The sequence below is a fragment of the Macrotis lagotis genome, chromosome 3 (assembly GCF_037893015.1).
Source record: "Macrotis lagotis isolate mMagLag1 chromosome 3, bilby.v1.9.chrom.fasta, whole genome shotgun sequence".
NCBI lineage: Eukaryota > Metazoa > Chordata > Mammalia > Peramelemorphia > Peramelidae > Macrotis > Macrotis lagotis.
In genome coordinates this window covers 232,681,892-232,702,679 of record NC_133660.1, presented here as the reverse complement: position 1 = coordinate 232,702,679, position 20,788 = coordinate 232,681,892, and the positions used below count along the sequence as shown (strand labels likewise).

The following is a 20,788-nucleotide window of genomic DNA, read 5'->3' as shown; positions in this document are numbered from 1 at the left end:
TATCTTCAGATTACTTTATACAGATCAACCCATTATAGAGTTATCTAGTTGAAGAAGCAATAATAAAATAATAAAAAAATTTACCTATCAAATGCTTTCATATCAAGCTTCAAGAATCCATCTTTTTACTTATACAAAGACAAACCTTCTCATATTTTCTTTCCACATGCTTTAACTAGTATTTCACAAATGGTTTGAGAGCCCCAACTTTATGCCTCTTCATTTTTCCTTGGAACCCTCTTTTCTCTTCCCAAGTCTTTAATGCCCATTCATTATTCAGACTATATAATTTAATACTTCCCTTAATATTTCTTTTGATTGTAGTACATGCTGTTCTGAAGTAGATTAACTGATTTACTTATTTATAACTTTACTTTTATAGCTTATATAGACCACATTGTAATACATGATTCCATTTTTCACAATACACCTTTCCTTTCTTGGTTTTTTTTTTTTTGTTTTTTGTTTTTTGTTTTAGATTTTTCAAGGCAACGGGGTTAAGTGGCTTGCCCAATGCCACATGGCTAGGTAATTATTAAGTGTCTGAGGTCAGATTTGAACCCAGGTACTCCTGACTCCCAAGGCCGGTGCTCTATCCACTGCTCCACCTAGCCGACCCTACACCTGTCCTTTCAAAGGTTTTAATATTTAGCACTTCTTGATTTTAAATGATATAACTTTTGAGAAGACAAACAGCCACTCAAAAATCCCATAGCCTAATTAGACTATCCCCTGACCCCCTCCTCAGAGTAAATCAAATAACTTCTCTCATAAGGAGACAATCCTTCATCTCTTCTGGGGGGTTCTTCTGTTCTTAAATTCTTTATTTTTTTGCAAGGCAAATGAGGTTAAGTGGCTTGCCCAAGGCCACATGGCTAGGCAATTATTAAGTGTCTGAGGTCAGATTTGAACTCAGGTACTCCTGACTCCAGGGCCGGTGCTCTATCCACTGGGCCACCTAGCTGTCCCTGTTCTTAAATTCTTAATTGTCCAATTATTTTCTGTAATATTTTGAAAATGAAATAACATCAGAATCTATATAATTTTTTAAATTTTTTTTATTTAAAGCAATGGGATTAAGTGACTTGCCCAAGGTCACACAGCTAGTTAACTATTAAGGGTCTGAGTCAGAATTTGAATTCAGGTCTTCCTGACTCCAAGGGCTGGTGCTCTATCCACTGCACCACCTAGTTGCCCTCAGAATCTTTATTTTTACTAATAAACTAAAGCTATAATGTTAACATAAAATAAACTTGGATTCATACTGTTAAATGAACAACTCTTTCCAGCACATGCTCCAGTCACCCTTTTTCTGGCATTTCTATATAAGCAATTTATGCACTTTAGAATGGACAAAGACTTGACTCTCATCCTCCCAGGTGCTTTGATTCCTCAAAACTTACTCATTTTAAAATAGCATTTCTTTCACTATTTAACACATCTAGTAATAACTCATTGTCTCTCTTTCTAGAAATTTTTATAACTCCAAATAAATTCCCCTTTTTAAACACTTGTTTTATCAAGTCTTCATAAAACAATCTCAATCTCTCTCTCTCTCTCTCTCTCTCTCTCTCTCTCTCTCTCTCTCTCTCTCTCTTATTAATTAATCCTTTTTCTTAGTTCCTCCTTTCTCAAGGTTGAGCTAAGAGTCAAGACAGGGTTGCAAATGACAGAGAAGGGAAGAAGAAGGGGAAGGGGAAGCATCATACTGGCAGCACAGAATTACAGGTCAACAGTATTTAATCAGATTCTGCACTTTTCCTTTTTACTTTGGTATTTCTTTCCAATTATTAAGTTTAAACCCTAGTACTATCAGCTGGCACTTCAGGGAGTGATGGTGGTTCCTTGCCACTTATTTTTGAATTTGACCTTCCCATCTCTATGTACTTTAGATGTTTGAGATGTTTCCCAGATCCCTTAACAGGATTGAGCTGCTTAGGGGCTTTTTCCTGGACTCCCTACAGACTCAAACTGCTTGTAAGCTTCCCTACTCTCTTCTTACAGACTTGAATTGCTTTAGGGAGGCTGAGGTGAAGTCACCCAGAGACTCATTGACCTTGTCTGGGTTCCAGACTCACAGGTCTGTTTTCCTGGACTTGTGTACACAAATGTGCTGTTGCTTTGGGTCAACTTCTGCAGCAGGGCCCTTTGCCCTTGTTGTTTTGCCTTCAGAAGTCTTTGGAATTTCGATTTTCCTTGAACTGAGTCTCCAGGATTCTTCCCTTGCTCCTCAAGGGATCTGCCTGGGCACTTAATTATGAGTTACTGAAATAGTTGGCATGGCACCTGCTCATATTCATGTCTAGGAGAGTCTCAAAGAGAGGGTTTATTTCCCGGCCAGTGCACCAGAACTGTATGAGAGAAAAATCTCAGAAACTGGTTGGAGCAAAGAAAAGTTTTTATTTCCTTTTCTTGAGAAATGGGCAGTCTCCCAGACACACCAAGATAGTGTCTTAGAGCGCCACGAAAGGCAAGGTAAAGCAAGTTTATCCTATCCACAATTCCCCCTCCCTAATCCCACTTCTCTTTCAACACATAGGTTGGGTCTTCAGAGATGCAATCTATTCATGGAAATCTACCCCCCAAATTACCCCAACAACAGACATAAAAGAATGAAATGTTTTCATATTTTTTCTTATCAGATAACTTAAAAATTCTAGTGACCCTCATAATTATCTTACCTAGAAAGAAGTAGACTTTGTGGTCAGAATGTCCACCCTGTTAGCAAAAATAGTCTTATTGCAAAACAGGAGGATCTGGATGTCTCTTGGAATGCAACGTTTTCTTGACTAAAATGTTTAACTCTGAGAGGACTTCACCAGGTATTTTCCCACCCACTGAGAAGATCTATGTCAATCATTGTTGATTATCACAGAGTGTTGCTATTATTGTATATAATATTCTCCCACTTCTGCTCACTTCACTCAGCAAGAGTTCATGTAGGTCTTTCCAGGTTTTTCTGCTCATTATACAAAATAGTATTTCATTACATTCATATACCACAGCTTTTTCAGTTATTCTCCAATTGAAGGGCACTCACAAAAAGAGCTGCTATAAATATTTTTGTACATATGGGTCTTTTTTCTTTTTTTTTAATCTCTGTCATACAGACTTGCTGGATCAAAGGATGTACACAGTTTTTTTTTTTCTATTTTTTCTACAAAATTCATCAGTGTTCCAATTTTCTCACATCTTCTCTAACATTTATAATTTTCTCTCCTATTAGCAGCCAATCTGATAGATGTGAGGTGGTTCTTCAGAGTTGTTTTAATTTGCATTTCTCTATTCAATGGTGATTTAAAGCATTTTTTCGTATGACTAGATATTAAATCTGAAAATTGCCTGTTCATATCCTTTAACAATTTATCAGTTGGGGAAAGTGATACTGTTTTGTCACCAGTTGGTATTCCTAATTTACATTGCCTTAAAAAGCCTTCAAAGAATAGAAGTTGGTCCTAGGAAAGGTACATTAAAAATATTTCATTGAATATTTTCCAATTGCATGTAAAAATTTTTAAATAATGAATTAAGAAAAAATTTTGAATTCTCCCTCTTTGAGAAGCAAGCAGTTATACCAGTTATACATGTGAAGTCAATTCTATATTAACTTTGTTTACAAAGCAAAATACAAAATACAAAATAAAAATAAAGGAAAATTTAAAAGTATGCTTCAGTCTGAATTCAGAGTTAGGTGAATAAGATGAATAGTATTTTCCACCATGGGTCCTTTGGAATTTTATGAGGTCATTGTCTTGATCAGAGTAGCTAAGGTTTTTTTTTTTTATTTTAATTAATTAATTTTTTGCAAGGCAAATGGAGTTACTTGCCCAAGGCCACACAGCTAGGTAATTATTAAGTGTCTGAGACCGGATTTGAACCCAGGTACTCCTGACTCCAGGGCCAGTGCTTTATTCACTACACCACCTAGCTGCCCCTTATTTTATTTTTCAATTACATGTAAAAATCGTTTTCAACATTGATTTTTTTTTTTTTTTTTTTGGTTTTTGCAGTGCAATGGAGTTAAGTGACTTGCCCAAGGTCAGACAGCTAGGCAGTTATTGTGTCTGAGATCGGATTTCAACTCAGGTCTCCCTGACTTCCAGGGCTAGTATTGATTTTTGTAAAATTTTTCTTCCTCCTACACTTCCATCCTATCTTCCTAAAATAGCAAGTAATATGATATGGGTTATACATGCACAATCATATAACACATATTCCATCTTAGTCATGGTATGAAAAAAGAATCAGAACAGAAGGAAAATACCATGAGAAATAGAAAAAAACAAAAAGTGAAAGTAGTATGCTTTAATTTAGTCTCCATAGTTCTTTTTCTGGTTGTGGATGCCTTTTTTCAACACAAGTCTTTTAGAATTGTCTTAGACTAGTTCTTTATCCTCAAGCACTGATCAGTTTTAGTAGATCATCACACAATGTTGCTGTTATGATGTACAATGTTTTATTCACTCAGAGTGGTTTTAATTTTCATTTTCTTAATTAATAGTGATTGTAAGGTTTTTTTTTAATATGTCTGTTGATAGTTTAGAATTCTTACTCTGAAAATTGCTCATCTCTATTGAGGATGAAAGTTTTGTTTTTTTTAAAAGACAAAAAAAATTGACAAATCATTAGTTAAACAAAGAGATAAAATCAACTTACCAAAGTAAACAATGAACAAAGCAAATTTAGGATGAACAGAGAAGGAATTGAAATAATTATCTGAATCTACTATATACCATTATATTAAAACAAAACTGAAATTTAAAAGGTAATTTTTAGCATTTAAAAAAATTTTAAATCATCAAAATAGAAATAGACAAATAGAGAATTCAAGTCCATTTCATGAGGTAGCTCGGTGTAGTATAAACTGAAAAGTCAGGGTAGAACTGGATTCAAATCCCACCTCAGATATTATTAGCCATGTGACCCTGGATAAATTCACTTCAACTTTCTGCTTTAGTTTTCTCATCTGTAAGATGAGGGAATTGGACTTGTTAGTACCTAATTTTAGTTCTAAATCTAGAATCCTCTGATCTTATAATCTATAAATAAACTATCTGGATAGGTAGAAACTCTAGATCAGAATGATTTATACATTTATAAATGAATTCTATCAAGCATCTAAGGATAAAGAATGAGATCTGTTATAAAATTTTTTCTCAGTAATTGAGAGAGAAGGCACCTTTCTGAACTCTTCCTTTATTCTTCTAAATATGGTCTTGAATTCCAAAATAAGGATAAAGCAGAGAAAGAAAATTATATCCAGTATCATTAGTGAATATTAATACAAGATATTAAATATTAATAATGACCAGGAATTATGTTGGTCAATGTTAGGAAAATTATACATGTAAATTTAATATTAGTAATAACAATTAAAAATAATAAATATCAATAGAACCATAAAATATCAATAACATTCATTAGTTATACTTGAAAAAATACCAAAAAAGTAATAAAATGACCTTTCTAAAAGTTGATCAAACATCTGTCTAAAATAAAGAGCTAGGGGCAGCTAGGTGGCACAGTGGATAGAGCACCGGCCCCGGTGTCAGGAGTACCTGAGTTCAAATCTGGTCTCAGACACTTAATAATTGTGGCCTTGGACAAGCCACTTAACCCCATTTGCCTTGCAAAAATCTAAAAATAAATTAAAATAAAGAGTTAGCACTATCTACTTACTATAATCAATTTTATGATAAAAAAACTTTTAATAAAATGTTTTTATATTTAGATCCTTTTTCCATTTGAAATTTATATATCGTGGTGGAATAAAACATAATTTTAACCAAACTTTCAAATTTTCCAAGCAGTTCTTGTTTTGTTTTGTTTTGTTTTTTAGGTTTTTGCAGCCAAGCAACTCTTAGAATAAATAGTTTATTTGTAAAGTTACATTTTTGGAGAGTCATTTCTTTCTGAACTTCTGTCTTAAAAATGGGGACCTTACTAGAAGTTTTTCAGATCTCTTCCAACTCTTAAGTTTCTGATCTCTGATTACAATTATAGAGAAGAAAACCTTATAAACAAAGGAGACAAGAGAATGCAAAACACAAAATTGATTGTATATATTTTTATTTTTTTTAATTTATTTTTTATTCTCATTTTGTACAAATGTTTTTTTACATTAATAAAATATTCTTGTTCACAAGTAAACAAAATACCCCCCCTCCTCCATGAATATAGATAGACTTGTTTGGGCGAAAAATGTAAAGGGGAGAGAAAAAAATTAAAATTAAAAAAAAATAATAGTAATAATTGTAGGTATGGCCAGGTGGAGCAATGGACAAAGCACCAGCCCTGGAGCCACGAGCACCCGAGCCCATATCCAGCATCCCAGCATCGTAAACCCAACCATCACCCAGCCATGTGACATGTAAGCCACCTGATCCCCACTGCCCTGAAAAACCAAAAAGAAGAAAAAAAAAGACCCAAAATAAAATAAAATAGTAATGATAGTAGGGGTGGCTGGGTGGTAGACAGAGCATTGGCCTTTGAGCCAGGAGCACCTGGGTCCAAATCCGGCCCCAGACACCCAAAGATCACCCTGCTATGTGGCCCCAGGCAGGCCATCCAGCCCCACTTGCCCTGCACCCTCCCCCAAATAATAGTAACAAAAAATGTGCTTGAGTCTTTGTTCCAACACCAACAACTCTGTCATGGGTGGATCTCATTCTTTATGATAAGTCCATCACAGAAGTTACTTCCATATTTTTCCACCATTGCCATTGCTGATCACAACTCCCTCCTTTGTTATTTCTCCACTACCATGTACTCTATTTTCTCTCTCCTTTCACTATGACTCTGCTGTAGGGTCCTTGACTGGCTCAGTAGACAGATCCCTAGTCCTGGGGCCAAGAAGCCTTGAGCCCCCATACCACCCCTTAGGCCCAGAATCCACCTGGCCCCATGGTCCTGGGCAGGCTTTCCAATCCCAGCCTCTTGCATGAAGTAAGAAAGAAAATGTGTTATATCTGGCCACTCTCCCCCCATGGTCCATCCTCTCCTCCATCACTCACATCCCCCCTTCCCCCTGTCCCCCCCCCTTTCCTTCTTACTCCAGATGTCTATAACCCATTGAGTATATTTGCTGTTTCCTCTCCTAGCCATCTCTGATGAGAGCAAAGGTTCCCTCTTTCCCCCTTGCCTCCCCCCTTCCATATCATTGCAATAGCTCATTGTAATAAAAAAAATCTTATGTGAAATATCTTGGACTATTCCCCCTCTCCTTTTTCTTTCTCCCATTCCATTTCCCTTTTTTTTTCTATTGACTCCATTTTTACACCATATTTTATCTTCAAATTCACCTTTCTCCTGTGCTTCAACTATAAAAGCTCTCTCTAGCTGCTCTATTAACTGAGAAGGTTCATATGAGTATTATCAGTGTCATTTTTCTATGCATGGATACATGCAGTTCATCCTCATTAAGTCCTTCATATTTCCCCCCTCTCCTCCACTCTCCATGCTTCACCTGAGTCTTGTATCTGAAGATCAAACCTTCTGTTCAGCTCTGGCCATTTGAAATTCCCCTGATTCATTGAAAGTCCATCTTTTTCCCTGGGAGAGGACATTCAGCCTCTTGGTTGCATTCTAAGCTCTTTTGCCTTCCGGTATATTGTATTCCAAGCCCTACGAGCTTCCAATGTAGTTGCTGCTAAGTCCTGTGTGATCCTGACTGCAGCTCCACAATATTTGAACTGTGTCCTTCTGGCTGCTTGTAATATTTTCTCTTTGACTTGGGAGTTCTGGAACTTGGCTATAATATTCCTAGGCGTTGGTTTTTTGGGATCTCTTTCTCTGGGGGATCGGTGGATTCTCTCCATTTCTATTTTGTCCTCTGCTTCTAGAATATCAGGGCAATTTTCCTGTAGTAATTCTTTGAAAATGATATCAAGGCTCTTTTCCTGATCATGACTTTCAGGTATTCTAATAATTTTTAAATTATCTTTCCTAAGTCTGTTTTCCATATCAGTTGTTTTTTCAATGAGATATTTCACATTTTCTTCTAATTTTTCATTTTTTTGTTTTGAAGTATTGATTCCTGATTTCTGGTAAATTCATCAATCTCCCTGAATTCTATTCTTTGTCTGAAGGATTTGTTCTCCTCAGAGAGATTTCTTATCTCTTTTTCCATGTGGCCAATTTTGCTTTTTAAAGCATTCTTCTCCTCAATAACTTTTTGAACTGTTTTATCCATTTGACCTAAGCTGGTTTTTAGCATGCTATTTTCTTCAGCATTTTTTTGGATTTCCTTGACTAAGCTGCTGACTTCATTTTCATGTTTTTCCTGCATCTCTCTCCTTTCTTCCTAGTTTTTCTTCGAACTCCCTCATTTGATTTTCAAAGTCTTTTTTGAGCTCTGTCATAGCCTGAGCCCAATTTCTGTTTTTCTTGGAGTCTTTAGATGCAGGAGCTTGTGCTTCCTCATCTTCAGACTGAGTATTTTGATCCTTCTTGGGCTCATTTGCAAAATATTTCTCAATAGTCTTCCTTTTGTTTCTCTGCTTGCTCATTTTCCCAGCCTGGGCCTGGTTTGGGGTGCTTCCTGAGCTTTTGGGATACTCCCATAAGAGTCTCAGTGTATGAGGCTCTGTCCTCCCTCCTGGTCTGTGAATGACCATAAGCGCCCCCCTCTGCCATGGGGCTGAGGTGGGGGGGCCCTGCTGTTCTATTGGGGGGCCCAGACTGCGATCAGGATCTGAATGTGGTCAGAGCCCCAGAGTCCTGTTCCAGGGGCAGAGGACCAAGCTCGCAGTTTCTCTTCACTCCCCTCCCTCAGCTCAATGGGCTCATGCCCTGGGGGCTCCTGCTTACCTGCTCCGCCTGCTTCTGTTTTCTGCTCTGTGCTGCAGAAAGACTGAGCTGCTCCCTGTGTGCCCTGAGGGCTGGGCTCCACGTGCTCGCTCTGGCAGAGGTCCCCTGCTGTTCCCCCACTTTGTGCCTGGTGCTCCTCGGGGTGCAGCTCAGGAGACTCCCCCGCTGCTATGAGCTGAGGCTCCCAGCGCCCTGGGGCTGCCTCCAGGAGGCTGAAGTTCTTTGGCTCTGGCAGGCCACCCCTCTTGCAGGCCACCCCTCCGACCCCAGGGAGCAGAGCCTTTCTGCTCTTTTCCAGGTTACCTTGAGTAGGAGAACTGCCTCACTGGGTCCCTTTGTGGGTTCTGTCTCTAGAAAGTTTAGTTAAGAGTCCTTAGCTGATGAGTTTTATCAGAGAGCTCCTAAGACTCGAGCCCTTCTTGTCGCCATATTGGCTCTGCCCCCTATATATTTTTATAAAATCCAAAAGCTTTTGAACATATCAAATCAATGAAATTAGAATCAAAAGAAAATAGACTGGGGGGAAAAAGGTTTTACTTTAAACATCTAATCTACAAAAATAGCCAAAATCTTGAAGAAATTAGGGCAGATATATGTAAGAATAAGAGCCGTTACCCAACGGAAGTATTCAAAAGGGATGAATAGTCTTCTAAAAGAAATAACTATTAATAGTCAACTGAAAAAATGACTAATAGAGATGAAAATTAAAATAATTCTAATCTATCACCTTACATCAAGCTTGCATAGTTAAGAGATAGAAAAAGCAGTTATTGAAATGACTGTAGATAGAATAATATGAATCTTTTTTGTAAACAATTAGGAATTATGTCAGAAGAGTTGTTAAATTGTTGCTAAATTATTCATAACCATTCTGAGATTACCTGGTTGTGTAACAAGAAATTTGTTTTCATTTTAAAGATTTTTCTTATTTTGAGTTTTACACTTTTCCCCTTAATCTTGCTTCCTTCCCCCCACCCCCCACAGAAGGCAATTTTCCAGTCTTTACATTGTTTCCATGGTATACACTGATCCAATTTGAAGGTGATGAAAGAAAAATCATATCCTTAAGGAAGAAAAATAAAGTATAAGAGATAGCAAGATTACATAATATTGGTTTTTTTTTTCCCCAAATTAAAGGTAATGGTCCTTGATCTTTGTTCAAACTCCACAATTCTTTCTCTGGTATTCTCCATTGCAGATAGCCCAAAGTTGACCCTGATTGTTGCACTGTTGGAATAAGCAAGTTCATCAGTGTTGATCGTCACCCCCATGTTGCTATTAGGGTGTTCAGTGTTCTGGTTCTGCTCATCTCACTCAGCATCAGTTCATGCAAATTCTTCCAGGCTTCCTCGAATTCCCATCTCTCCTTGTTTCTAATAGAACAGTAGTGTTCCATGACATACACACATCACAGTTTGCTAAGCTATTCCCCTATTGGAGGATATTCACTTGATTTCCAATTCTTTGCCACCACAAACAGGGCTGCTCTGAATATTTTTATATAAGTGATGTTTTTACCCTTTTTCATTACCTCTTCAGGGTATATACCCAGTAGTGGTCTTGCTGGATCAAAGGGTAACAAGAAAATTTCCATAATAACATGGTTTATTCTCAATATAAATGTTTGTTGGTTCAGTTTCTTTTTGGGATATCTTTTTCTTTTGAGCAGCTTCATCTTCTGATGTAGAATTCAGTTGTTCCTTCCAAATCACAATTTACATGATTGTTTCCTTAGCATCCTCTGCAGACAGGAGCTCTTCATGTGTGTCTGTGCATTCTGGGAGTCTCACTGCCTTGGAGAGATTCTACCCTAAACTGTACAGGTTTTTTTTTTGGGGGGGGAGTATATGCAGTCAGAACTTAATCATTTTTTGGAGTTAACCACCCTGTATCCCCCCCTCCCCAAACTGCTTAGCCTGGTCACTTGAAATGGACATGGACTTAGAGGGAGGCTTGAACTCTTTGATTACCTTACTATTATTGTAAGTGGCCATCTGGGCCAGCTCACAGGAAGGGTCTTCTCAAGGAGATCATTGACAGTGTATAATGCTGTACTTGTTGCACATGCTTAGAAACTTACTCTCCCGCTCACACTGGAGAGTTGGGTTCCCAGAGCATGGCTAATACATCCCATAGGATTAGGGATCTCATTACCATTTATGTTAATTTGTTGGCCCAATAATTACAGTGAGAAAGGGGATATTTTCTAAGATGGCATAGTAAGAAGAATTGGTATAAGATATTCTCTGTCCTTCTCCCATTTTCCTCCACACAAATTTCCCACCCAAACTTTTCAAGTCTAGTGAAACTGGGCTCAAGCTTAGAACGTGTGTGGCAAAAGGGCCAACTCAAAAACTGTTAGAAGTCTTTTTTCCCCCCTTCATGAAGTTCCCCTCAATTCCCTCTCAGGTATGGTACAGCTTTTCTGTTGGTTCTTGTGGAAAGTCTGCCTTGACTTGTCTTGTCTCCTCTGTTCTTGGTTTCCTGTAGAAATACTACTTGCAACTGTAGAGCTGGAGATGCTACTGTAGCATCAGTTTGAAATCCCAAATCCTTAAACCCTACAAAGTTCATAAAATGTCACCTCTGGCCAAAGGGAATGGGCAAATAGGAACCATAGCTGAGATGTTTTCCACCTCCTATCCTCTCTGAGCAACAACTCAGTGGCTCCACTGTACATGCTCTGTCTTTGAGTAACACTTGCTTAAATGTTAGTTCTACAACTAGCTTGATAATTTATAGATGACCCACAGGATATGACCAGTTTTCCATAGGCTTTTCAAACACATTTCCTATGCAATATCACTCCAATATATTCAATTGTTTTCAAGGACTTTTTGTGCTTGATTTTGATTGATGAATTGAGACAGATTCTCATTTAAGGTATAAGCATCATATCAGTTATGTTTAAGCCTAATTAGATGGGCTGCTGTTCTTATCCTTTTTTTTTTTTTTTTGGAAATGATAAATTTGAAGAATTCAGAGAAAAATTAAATGACTAGTGAATAAAACAGTCAAAAGAACATGATAATAACAATATAAATATATGGAAAGACAAGAAATTTCTTCTCAAGTATTAAGTTCCAAAATGTCCTAATTGAAGGACATTTCTCTCTTTTATGTAAACAACCAATAAATTGTTTGGCAGGGGATATATTTTGTCAGATGAATTATTTGGGTAAGTTTTGTAAAGTACCTTATATTGGAATAGAATATTAACTTTTTTATAAAGGTTTTATTTATTTCTATTTTTTTATTTATTTATTTTTATAAAGGTTTTATTTATTTTGAGTTTTACAGTTTTTCCCCTGATCTTGCTTCCCTTTCCCCACCCCCATAGGAGGCATTCTGTTAGTCTTTACATCATTCCCATAGTATGCATTGATCAAAGTTGAATGTGATGTTGAATATTAATTTTTAAATAAAACTGGCCACAAAAAATAAAATATAAAAAAATTACTTTGTGAAAAAAGTAAATAGAATGTTTTAAAATACTGGTATAGAAGTAAGAGGCCTAAAACCCATTGTATTTCAATTTTGGCATCATTATTTTTAGATTCATTAACTAAGAAATTATTATTTACTAGATATCTACTATATATAAAATTTAGTTAAATTCTTTTCTTTTTTTAATATTCTTATTTTGTACAAATAATGTTTTTTATACATTAATAAAATAATCTTGTTTAAGAGTAAACAAAATACCCCCTCCCCCCAAAAATATAGATTTACTTGAGCGATGAAGGGGAGAGAAAAAAATTAAAATTAAAAATAAAAAAAATAATAGTAATAATTGTAGCTATGGCCAAGGTGGTGCAGTGGATGGAGCACCAGCCCTGGAGCCAGGAGCACCCGACCCCATATCCGGCCCTGTACACCCAACAATCACCCAGCTGTGTGACATGCAAACCATCCCAACCCCACTGCCCTGCAAAAACCAAAAAAAAAAAGAAATAAAAAGACCTAACAAAATAAAATAAAATAAAATAAAACAAAATAGTAATAATAGGGGTGGCTAGGTGGCAGATAGAGCACTTGCCCTTGAGCAAGGAGCACCCGGGTCCAAATCCAACCTCAGACACCCAACGGTCACCCTGCTATGCGGCCCCAGGCAGGCCACCCAGCCCCATTTGCCCTTCACCCCCCCAATAATAATAATAAAAAATGTGCTTCAGTCTGTGTTCCAACACCACCAACTCTGTCGCGGGTGGATCACATTCTTTTTATGATAAGTCCATTACAAAAGTTACTACTATATTTTCCCACTGTTGCCATTGCTGATCACAACTCCCTCCTTTCGTATTTACTATTATGTACTCTATTTTCTCTCTCCTTTCACTCTGACTCTGCTGTAGGGTAGCTGAGTGGCACAGCAGACAGATCCCTGACCCTGGAGCCAAGAGGCCCCGAGCCCCCATACCACCCGTTAGGCCTAGCATCCACCTGGCCCTATGGTCCCAGACAGGCCATCCAATCCCAGCCCCTTGCAAGAAGTAAGAAAGAAAATGTGTTATATCTGGCCACTCTCCCCCCATGGTCCATCCTCTCCTCCATCACTCACATCCCCCCCTTCCCCCTGTCCCCCCCCCCTTCCTTCTTACTCCAGATGTCTATACCCCATTGAGTATATATGCTGTTTCCTCTCCTAACCACCTCTGATGAGGGCAAAGATTCCCTCATCCCCCCTTGCCTTCCCCCTTCCATATCATTGCAATAGCTCATTGTAATAAATAAAAATCTTATTACATGAAATGTCTTGGCCTATTCCCCTCTCCTTTTTCTTTCTCCCATTACATTTCCCTTTTTTTTCTATTGACTCCCTTTTTACATCATATTTTATCTTCAAATTCAGCTTTCTCCTGTGCTTCATCTATAAAATCTCCTACCTGCTCTGTTAATTGAGAAGGTTTATATGAGTAGTATCAGTGTCATTTTTCAATACAGGAATACATGTAGTTCATCATCATTAAGTCCCTCATATTTTCCCCTTTTCCTCCAATCTCTATGCTTCACCTGAGTCCTGTATTTGAAGATCAAACCTTCTGTTCAGCTCTGGCCATTCCAACAGTAACATTTGAAATTCCCCTGGTTCATTGAAAGTCCATCTTTTTCCCTGGAAGAGGACATTCAATTTTTCTGGGTAGTTGATTCTCAGTTGCATTCTAAGCTCTTTTGCCTTCCGGGATATTATATTCCAAGCCCTACGAGCTTTTAATGTAGTTGCTGCTAAGTCCTGTGAGATCCTGATTGCAGCTCTACAGTATTTGAATTGTGTCTTTCTGGCTGCTTGTAATATTTTCTCTTTGATTTGGGAGTTCTGGAGCTTGGCTATTATAATATTCCTGGGGGTTGGTTTTTTGGGATCTCTTTCTCAGGCGGATCAGTGGATTCTCCCCATTTCTATTTTACCCTCTGCTTCTGGGATATCAGGGCAATTTTCCTGTAATAATTCTTTGAAAATGATGTCAAGGCTTTTTCCTGCTCATGACTTTCAGGTATTCCAATAATTTTTAAATTATCTTTCCTAAATCTGTTTTCCATATCAGTTGTTTTTTCAATGAGATATTTCACATTTTCTTCTAATTTTTCATTTTTTTGTTTTGAAGTATTGATTCCTGATTTCTGGTAAATTCATCAATCTCCCTGAGTTCCATTCTTTGTCTGAAGGATTTGTTTTCCTCAGAGAGCTTTCTTATCTTTTTTTCCATCTGGCCAATTTTGCTTTTTAAAGCATTCTTCTCCTCAATAACTTTTTTGAAGTTTTTTATCCATTTGACCTAAGCTGGTTTTTAGCATGCTATTTTCTTCAGGATTTTTTTGGATTTACTTGACTAAGCTGCTGACTTTATTTTCATGTTTTTCCTGCATCTCTCTCATTTCTTTTCCCAGTTTTTCTTCTAACTCCCTCATTTGATGTTCAAAGTCTTTTTTTGACCTCTGTCATAGCCTGAGTCTAATTTCTGTTTTTCTTGGGAGTCTTTAGATGCAGTAGCTTGTGATTCCTCATCTTCAGACTGAGTGTTTTGATCCTTCTTGGGCTCACAGGCAAAATATTTCTCAATGGTGTTCCTCTTGTTTCTCTGCTTGCTCATTTTCCCAGCCTTAGCCTGTTTTGGGGGTGCTTCCTGAGCTTTTGGGTCTCAGTGTGTGAGGCTCTGTCCTCCCTCCTGGTCTGTGAATGACCATATGCTCCCCTCTCTGCCATGAGGCTGACGTGGGGGGGGGCTGCTGTTCTATGGGGGGGGCCTAGACTGCAATCAGGATCTGAATGTGGTCAGAACCCCAGAGTCTTGTTCTAGGAGCAGAGAACAGAGCTCTGCAGTCTCTCTTCTCTCCCCTCCCTAGGTTCAATGGGCTCGTGCCCTGGGGGCTCCTGCTTTCCTGCTCCACCTGCTTTTGTTTCCTGTAACTGGACTGCCTTGGCCAAGCTGCTTGCTGTGTGCCCTGAAGGCTGGGCTTCATGCGCTTGCTCTGCCAGAGATTCCCCCCCCCCCCCCCCCCAATTTTTCCCTGGTGCTCCCCAGGGTATAGTTCAGGAGACTCCCCTGCTGCTGAGAGCCTTGGCTTCTAGCACCCTGGGGCTGCCTCTGGGAGGCTGAAGTTCTTTTGCTCTGGCAGGCCACCCCTCCAACCCTGGGGAGCAGAGCCTTTCTGCTCTTTTTCAGGTTACCTTGATTAGTACAACTGCCTCACTGGGTCCCTCTGTGGGTTCTGTCTCTCAAAAATTTAGTTAGAGTCCTTAGTTTGTAAGTTTTATGAGGGAGAGCCTAAGGGAGGATCCTCTCTTGTCACCATCTTGGCTCTGCCCCCCTAGTTGAACTCTTAAAGGGAGCTCATTCCTTAGTTTTAAACTCAATGACTAGTCTGGCATTAGGTAGGGGTAGAATAAATCAGTTACTTGTTATATTCCAAAGTTATAAATCATTTAAAATATTCCTTACTACATTGAGATGCAAGTAATTAGCCAATTTTTGGTTTTACAAGTATTTGATTATCTCTTAGAAAATGGGGCATTCTTATCCATCTAGAAATCTAGTTAGGAACATTATTCCTTGTAACTGACTTTTTTATATATTCTAGGGCTTAACTGATGAACTCGCTCTTATTGATGTCATGGAAGACAAACTGAAGGGAGAGATGATGGATCTCCAACATGGCAGCCTTTTCTTTAGTACCCCAAAGATTGTCTCTGGCAAAGGTTCATTTAATTTAGTTTCATAAATCAATCACATTGCTGAAAGTTATTACAAAAATGAAATATATTGAAATTTTTTCCCCTTAGTATCAATTAATTTTTCATTTTCCAATCTCTTGGTGACCTCTAATTGACTAGGATTAGGGGTACATTCTATAGAAGACAATAAAGCTTATGTGAGGCAATTGCAGTATAGTGAAAACATTGTTTTTGGATATTCAAGGTCAGAAGACTAGGGTGTGCTACAGCTATATGGGTCAATATCTATGTCTATGTATATGTGCATATACATACATGCCTGTGATAGAGAGGTAGATAAATAAGTCTTTCTATTTGGGTATTTATAAATCTATACAAGTTTTCCTAATAGAATATAAAATCATTGAGAGCTATTTCTTCCCTCATTATTTTCATCCACCTTACAATTTATTTGTATTTATTCTCGTATTTATTAATTTAGATTTTTCACATGAAAGTAATTTTTTTATTAAGGAGATTATTTTTGTAATTATACCACATCTTAAACGTTCTTCAGTTTTTGGCATTATCGTTTTCAGAAAAATATTAACAAGTATGAATGAACATTGTCAAGGAGAAGGTGACGAGGATGGTGAAGGATCTCTTTTAACTATGCCATACAAGTGTCATTTAAAGTTCTAGAAGATTTTTAGTTTGGAAAAGAGGATTTTATTGGGCACAATAGGTGACTTCAAGCATTTGAAAGGTTTTATAGAGAAGAGAAAGCACCATTGGCACCAAAGGACAAAATAGAATACACTGTGTGTAGAAGTGGTAAAGAAACAGATTTTTCCTTCAATCAAAACAATAGCAAGCATCTATTCCATGATGACTGTGTGCCAGGCGCTTTGCTAAACTCAGGGAATACAAACCTAAAGAATGAAGCCAAAGCAGCAAGCATTTATTAAACACTTTAACTATATTCCAGACACTGGACTAAGCTCTGGTGATACCACAAAAGTCCCCAAGGTCTACTGGAGGAGACAACATGCAAGCAACTAGGTACCAACTGGATATATGTGGGGTAGTTTGGAGATAATCTCTGAAGGGAGGCACTAGATTAGAAGGGAGGAAAGCTACTGGACTTGTGTTGAGATGTTGGGGAAAGTAGGAAGCTAAAATATGTAGAGAAAACTTCAGGAATGGAGTATAGCCAATAAAAATCCCCAGAGATGGAGGGTCTAATTAAGGAGACTAGGGCCTCTGAATCTCGTCGAGTCTATGATATAGGGGAGGTCAAGTAAGAAAATTGGAAAGATAGTAATCAGGCTATTAAGGGTTTTAAAGGACAAATGGAGGAATTATCATTGATCCTGGAACCAAGAAGGAGCCTCTGGAGTTGAATGTATATGGAGACTGACATGGTCAGATTTGTGCTTTATGAAGATTAGTTGACAGCTGAGTGAAGATGGATTAGAGTTGGAGTAAGTGAGACCTGGCAGGGGAGGGGGAGGCATATATGAGTGATTTTAGCAAGGTAGGAAAAAATAGGGCTTGGTAAAGGATTTGCATATGGGGGTCAGAGTGAGAAACTGACAAGGACATCCGGTTTGTGAGCTTTTGGGGACTGGGAGATTGGTGGTCCCCTTGATGATCCTTACTCTTGAGCAGACATAACAGTCACAAGTTTATTTATACATATCCATCCATATACACAGACATCCACATACAGAATATATATATGTATATGTTCTATGTATAGCCACACATAAAAACCATAAAAAGAATATAAGTTGAAGTGGGTAAAAGACAATGAAGAGGAGAGGGTACCAGCTCATGGGTGAGGGGGATCAGAAAAGGCTTTCATTTAGAAGGTGATTTTAGAGTTGTTCCTTGAAGAAAAAAATTTTAAAAGGCATAGGTGAGAAAAGGGTACATTTCCAAGCAAGGGAGATAAGCAGCATAAAGGGAAAACATGTCAGTTTACATGGATTATGGAGAATAAAAAGAAAAGTTATAATACAATGAGATTAGGTGAGTCACTTCATTTGGAGTTCAAAATAGTTTTAGCTACAAAAAATGGAATGATAAGTTGTCTGTAGGTTTCAGTAGATTTTCAAAGTTAAACAAAAGTTTATATTTTATCCTAGAGGCAATAGAGAGCTATTGGAGTTTACTGGAGTCTAGAGGAATGAATTACATGATGAGATATTACTTGGGGAAAATCAGCTAGAAAAAGAGTGAACAGGAGTGCAGAGAGAGTTTAGCAGAGGTAGCAATTATGAGAGGCATGGTAATAGTGCAGGAGAAAGGTAATGAAGGTTTGAACCGAGACACTAGCACTGTGAGTAGTGAGATAAGATGAAAAATTTTAGGAAGGTAGAAGTGGCAAGATTGACAACATTTTGGATATTTGTGGTAAGTAAAGGCAATCTTAAGATGATACCAAGATTAGGAACCTGGGAGACCAGAAGATGGCTTTGACAGAAATTGGAATGTTTGGAAGAAAAGGAAGAGCTTGGAAAGAAAAATGAATTTTGCCTTGATAAATGGAAAAAATTCTTAACTCACATTCAAAAGGAGAAAGGGATACATCGTAAGTAGTCTTCCCAAAAGATCTCTAATAGCTATTCTAGGAACTCAGGATTCCCTCTCTCCCTTCTTTGTGTACAAGCTTTCTATACATCAGGGATCAACTCAGATGCTATCTCTTGATGAGAAAAATTTCCTCTCTTTTCTCCTTCCTCAAATTAACTTGTGTTTACTTAGCTGTTATGAGAGTAGTGACTGCTTTTCTTTTTCTTTTTAGATTAGTTCCCTATTCATTGCTTTCCGTATGTTGTTTTGGTAGGTGTTTAATGTATAGGGTTTGAGTTAAATTAAATTGAAAATGGAGAAATTTCCACCAGGGCAGAACAGTTGGATTCAGAATGAGTTAACTGCCTGGACCTACACTGAATCTTGGAGGGAGAGGGGTCTTAAATACCTTACCTTAGGATATATCTGTGGGTCTGTTCTTTATTTAATTATTTTTTGAGGCAGAGTTAAGTGTTCTATCCATTGTGCCAACTTGCTGCTCCTTGCATCTTATTTTTTCATTCTTTTTTTTTTGTTTGTTTTTGCAAGGCTATGGGCTTAAGTGACTTTCCCAAGGTCACAAAGCTAGGTAATAAGTGTCTACCTGGGTCTTATTTTTTTAAAAACATTTTAATCATTACCTTGATTAATTTAGTTGGATTTGTTCAAAAGATGATAAAAAGCTTGCAGGAACAAACTGATATGAATACTAACAGTCAGGATACAGAAAAAATTCTGGAAACTAGGAAAAGAGGCAGAATATGATAAGACAAATAGTGACAAATGTTTTTAATATTGAAGGAAGTGTGAAAATTAGGATTATAGATTTAGTATTAGAACTTTAGTGACTTTCTGGCCCAACCTCCTTAGTTAATAGAGGAGAAAATTGACTTCCAAAGAATAAAGAGACTCAGTGTTAGGACATGAACTCAAGTGGTAAGATGATTTATATTCCATTTTGGTTAGACAAATAAAGAAAAATAAAAGGAACATAATAGGAATTTAAGTAGATTTTAAATTCATAGTGAGTCAGTGGTGTTAAATTGCACCCTCCTAAAAAGCTAACATTCTAACCTTTGTTAGAGAAGTTGTATCCAGAACAAGATAGTCCCATTATCCCTTGCCCAAGTTGGCCCTCGTGTGATTATTTGATTCCATTTTAGGAAACCCTTTGACAACCTTGATTTTTTCCAGAGGAAAGAGATGAGAATTGTTAGGACTTGGATACAATACTTTATCCTACTTAATTCATGAACATTGTTGCTGATAAACCTTTGAGAAGTGAAGATTTAGGCACATGTAGGGAAACATAATATCTGTCTTTGAGCATTTGAAGCTTAGTTATTTTGGAAAAGGTAAATTTTTTTTCTCCTTGGCTCCCAAAGTCAACTGAAATTAATAGGTAGAAGTTCTAGTAAAGGAAATTTCAGTTCAATATAAAAAAACTTTCCAACAAAAATGGAATGGGCTGCCTCAGGAGGCAATGAATTCCTTATTACTGGAGGGCTTTAAAATAAAACTTGTCAGTCTTGTTTTAGAGGATATTTCTCAGTTGGTGTTTCTTGGGTGATGATCTTTGAGGTCCTTTTTTGATTCTGTAGTATGAGGGAGTAGTAAGGAAGTGGGCTGAAGCCTGACTATTGAGTACTTAAATATTTGGCTTTGTAACATGTTGTAGCCTATAGGAGGATTTGTCTTGTTTTGAAAACTTCCTGTACTTCAAATAATGTTTCTGTATACAACCAAGGGGATAATAATGCTGTGTATGTCAAGATGCTTAGAAGTCTTGACCGAGAACAAATAGTGACAGTGACTCTAATTGGAACAAAAGTTAAAGGGAGGGAAAGCTGAGAGGTGTTGGGAAGAGAACATCCCACTCTCTTCATGGAGTTCAGGGGTACAGCTGGAGAGAACTTCAGAGACCATCTCATCTAATCCCAACTTTTAACAGAAACTAAGGCCTGCAGGTTTTCTGACAACAAACCCAAGCCCATTTTTTGGCTACATCATCCCTACCTTGGAGCCTGAATTAAATTAGTTTATAAAGTATTCAAAAACCTGTTGTCTGTGCTTGCTAAGTCACTATTCTTAACCTTTGAGAAATCGGGTCCAAGGTCCAGGTCTGCAGAAGGGCTACTGTTAGACAGTGATGGGCAAAGGCAGTGGCAGCACGGGGAGGGCCCATGGTCTTGCCAGGGTCTTACATTCCCCAGATAGAGAGGAGAATAGGTACTTGCACATTGGATAAAC

General features: G+C 37.7%; 1 protein-coding gene across 4 annotated transcripts in view; it reads left to right on the top strand.

The window, feature by feature from the left end:
* The window catches only part of LOC141518282 (L-lactate dehydrogenase A chain-like), a 56,358-nt gene that overhangs the window by 19,241 nt on the left and 16,329 nt on the right, over positions 1–20,788 (top strand). For all 4 annotated transcript variants that reach the window (XM_074230151.1, XM_074230150.1, XM_074230152.1 and 1 more), the window contains one exon: positions 15,889–16,006. In XM_074230151.1, the coding sequence (XP_074086252.1) occupies positions 15,889–16,006 (118 nt within the window). The remainder of the gene's footprint in view (positions 1–15,888; positions 16,007–20,788) is intronic.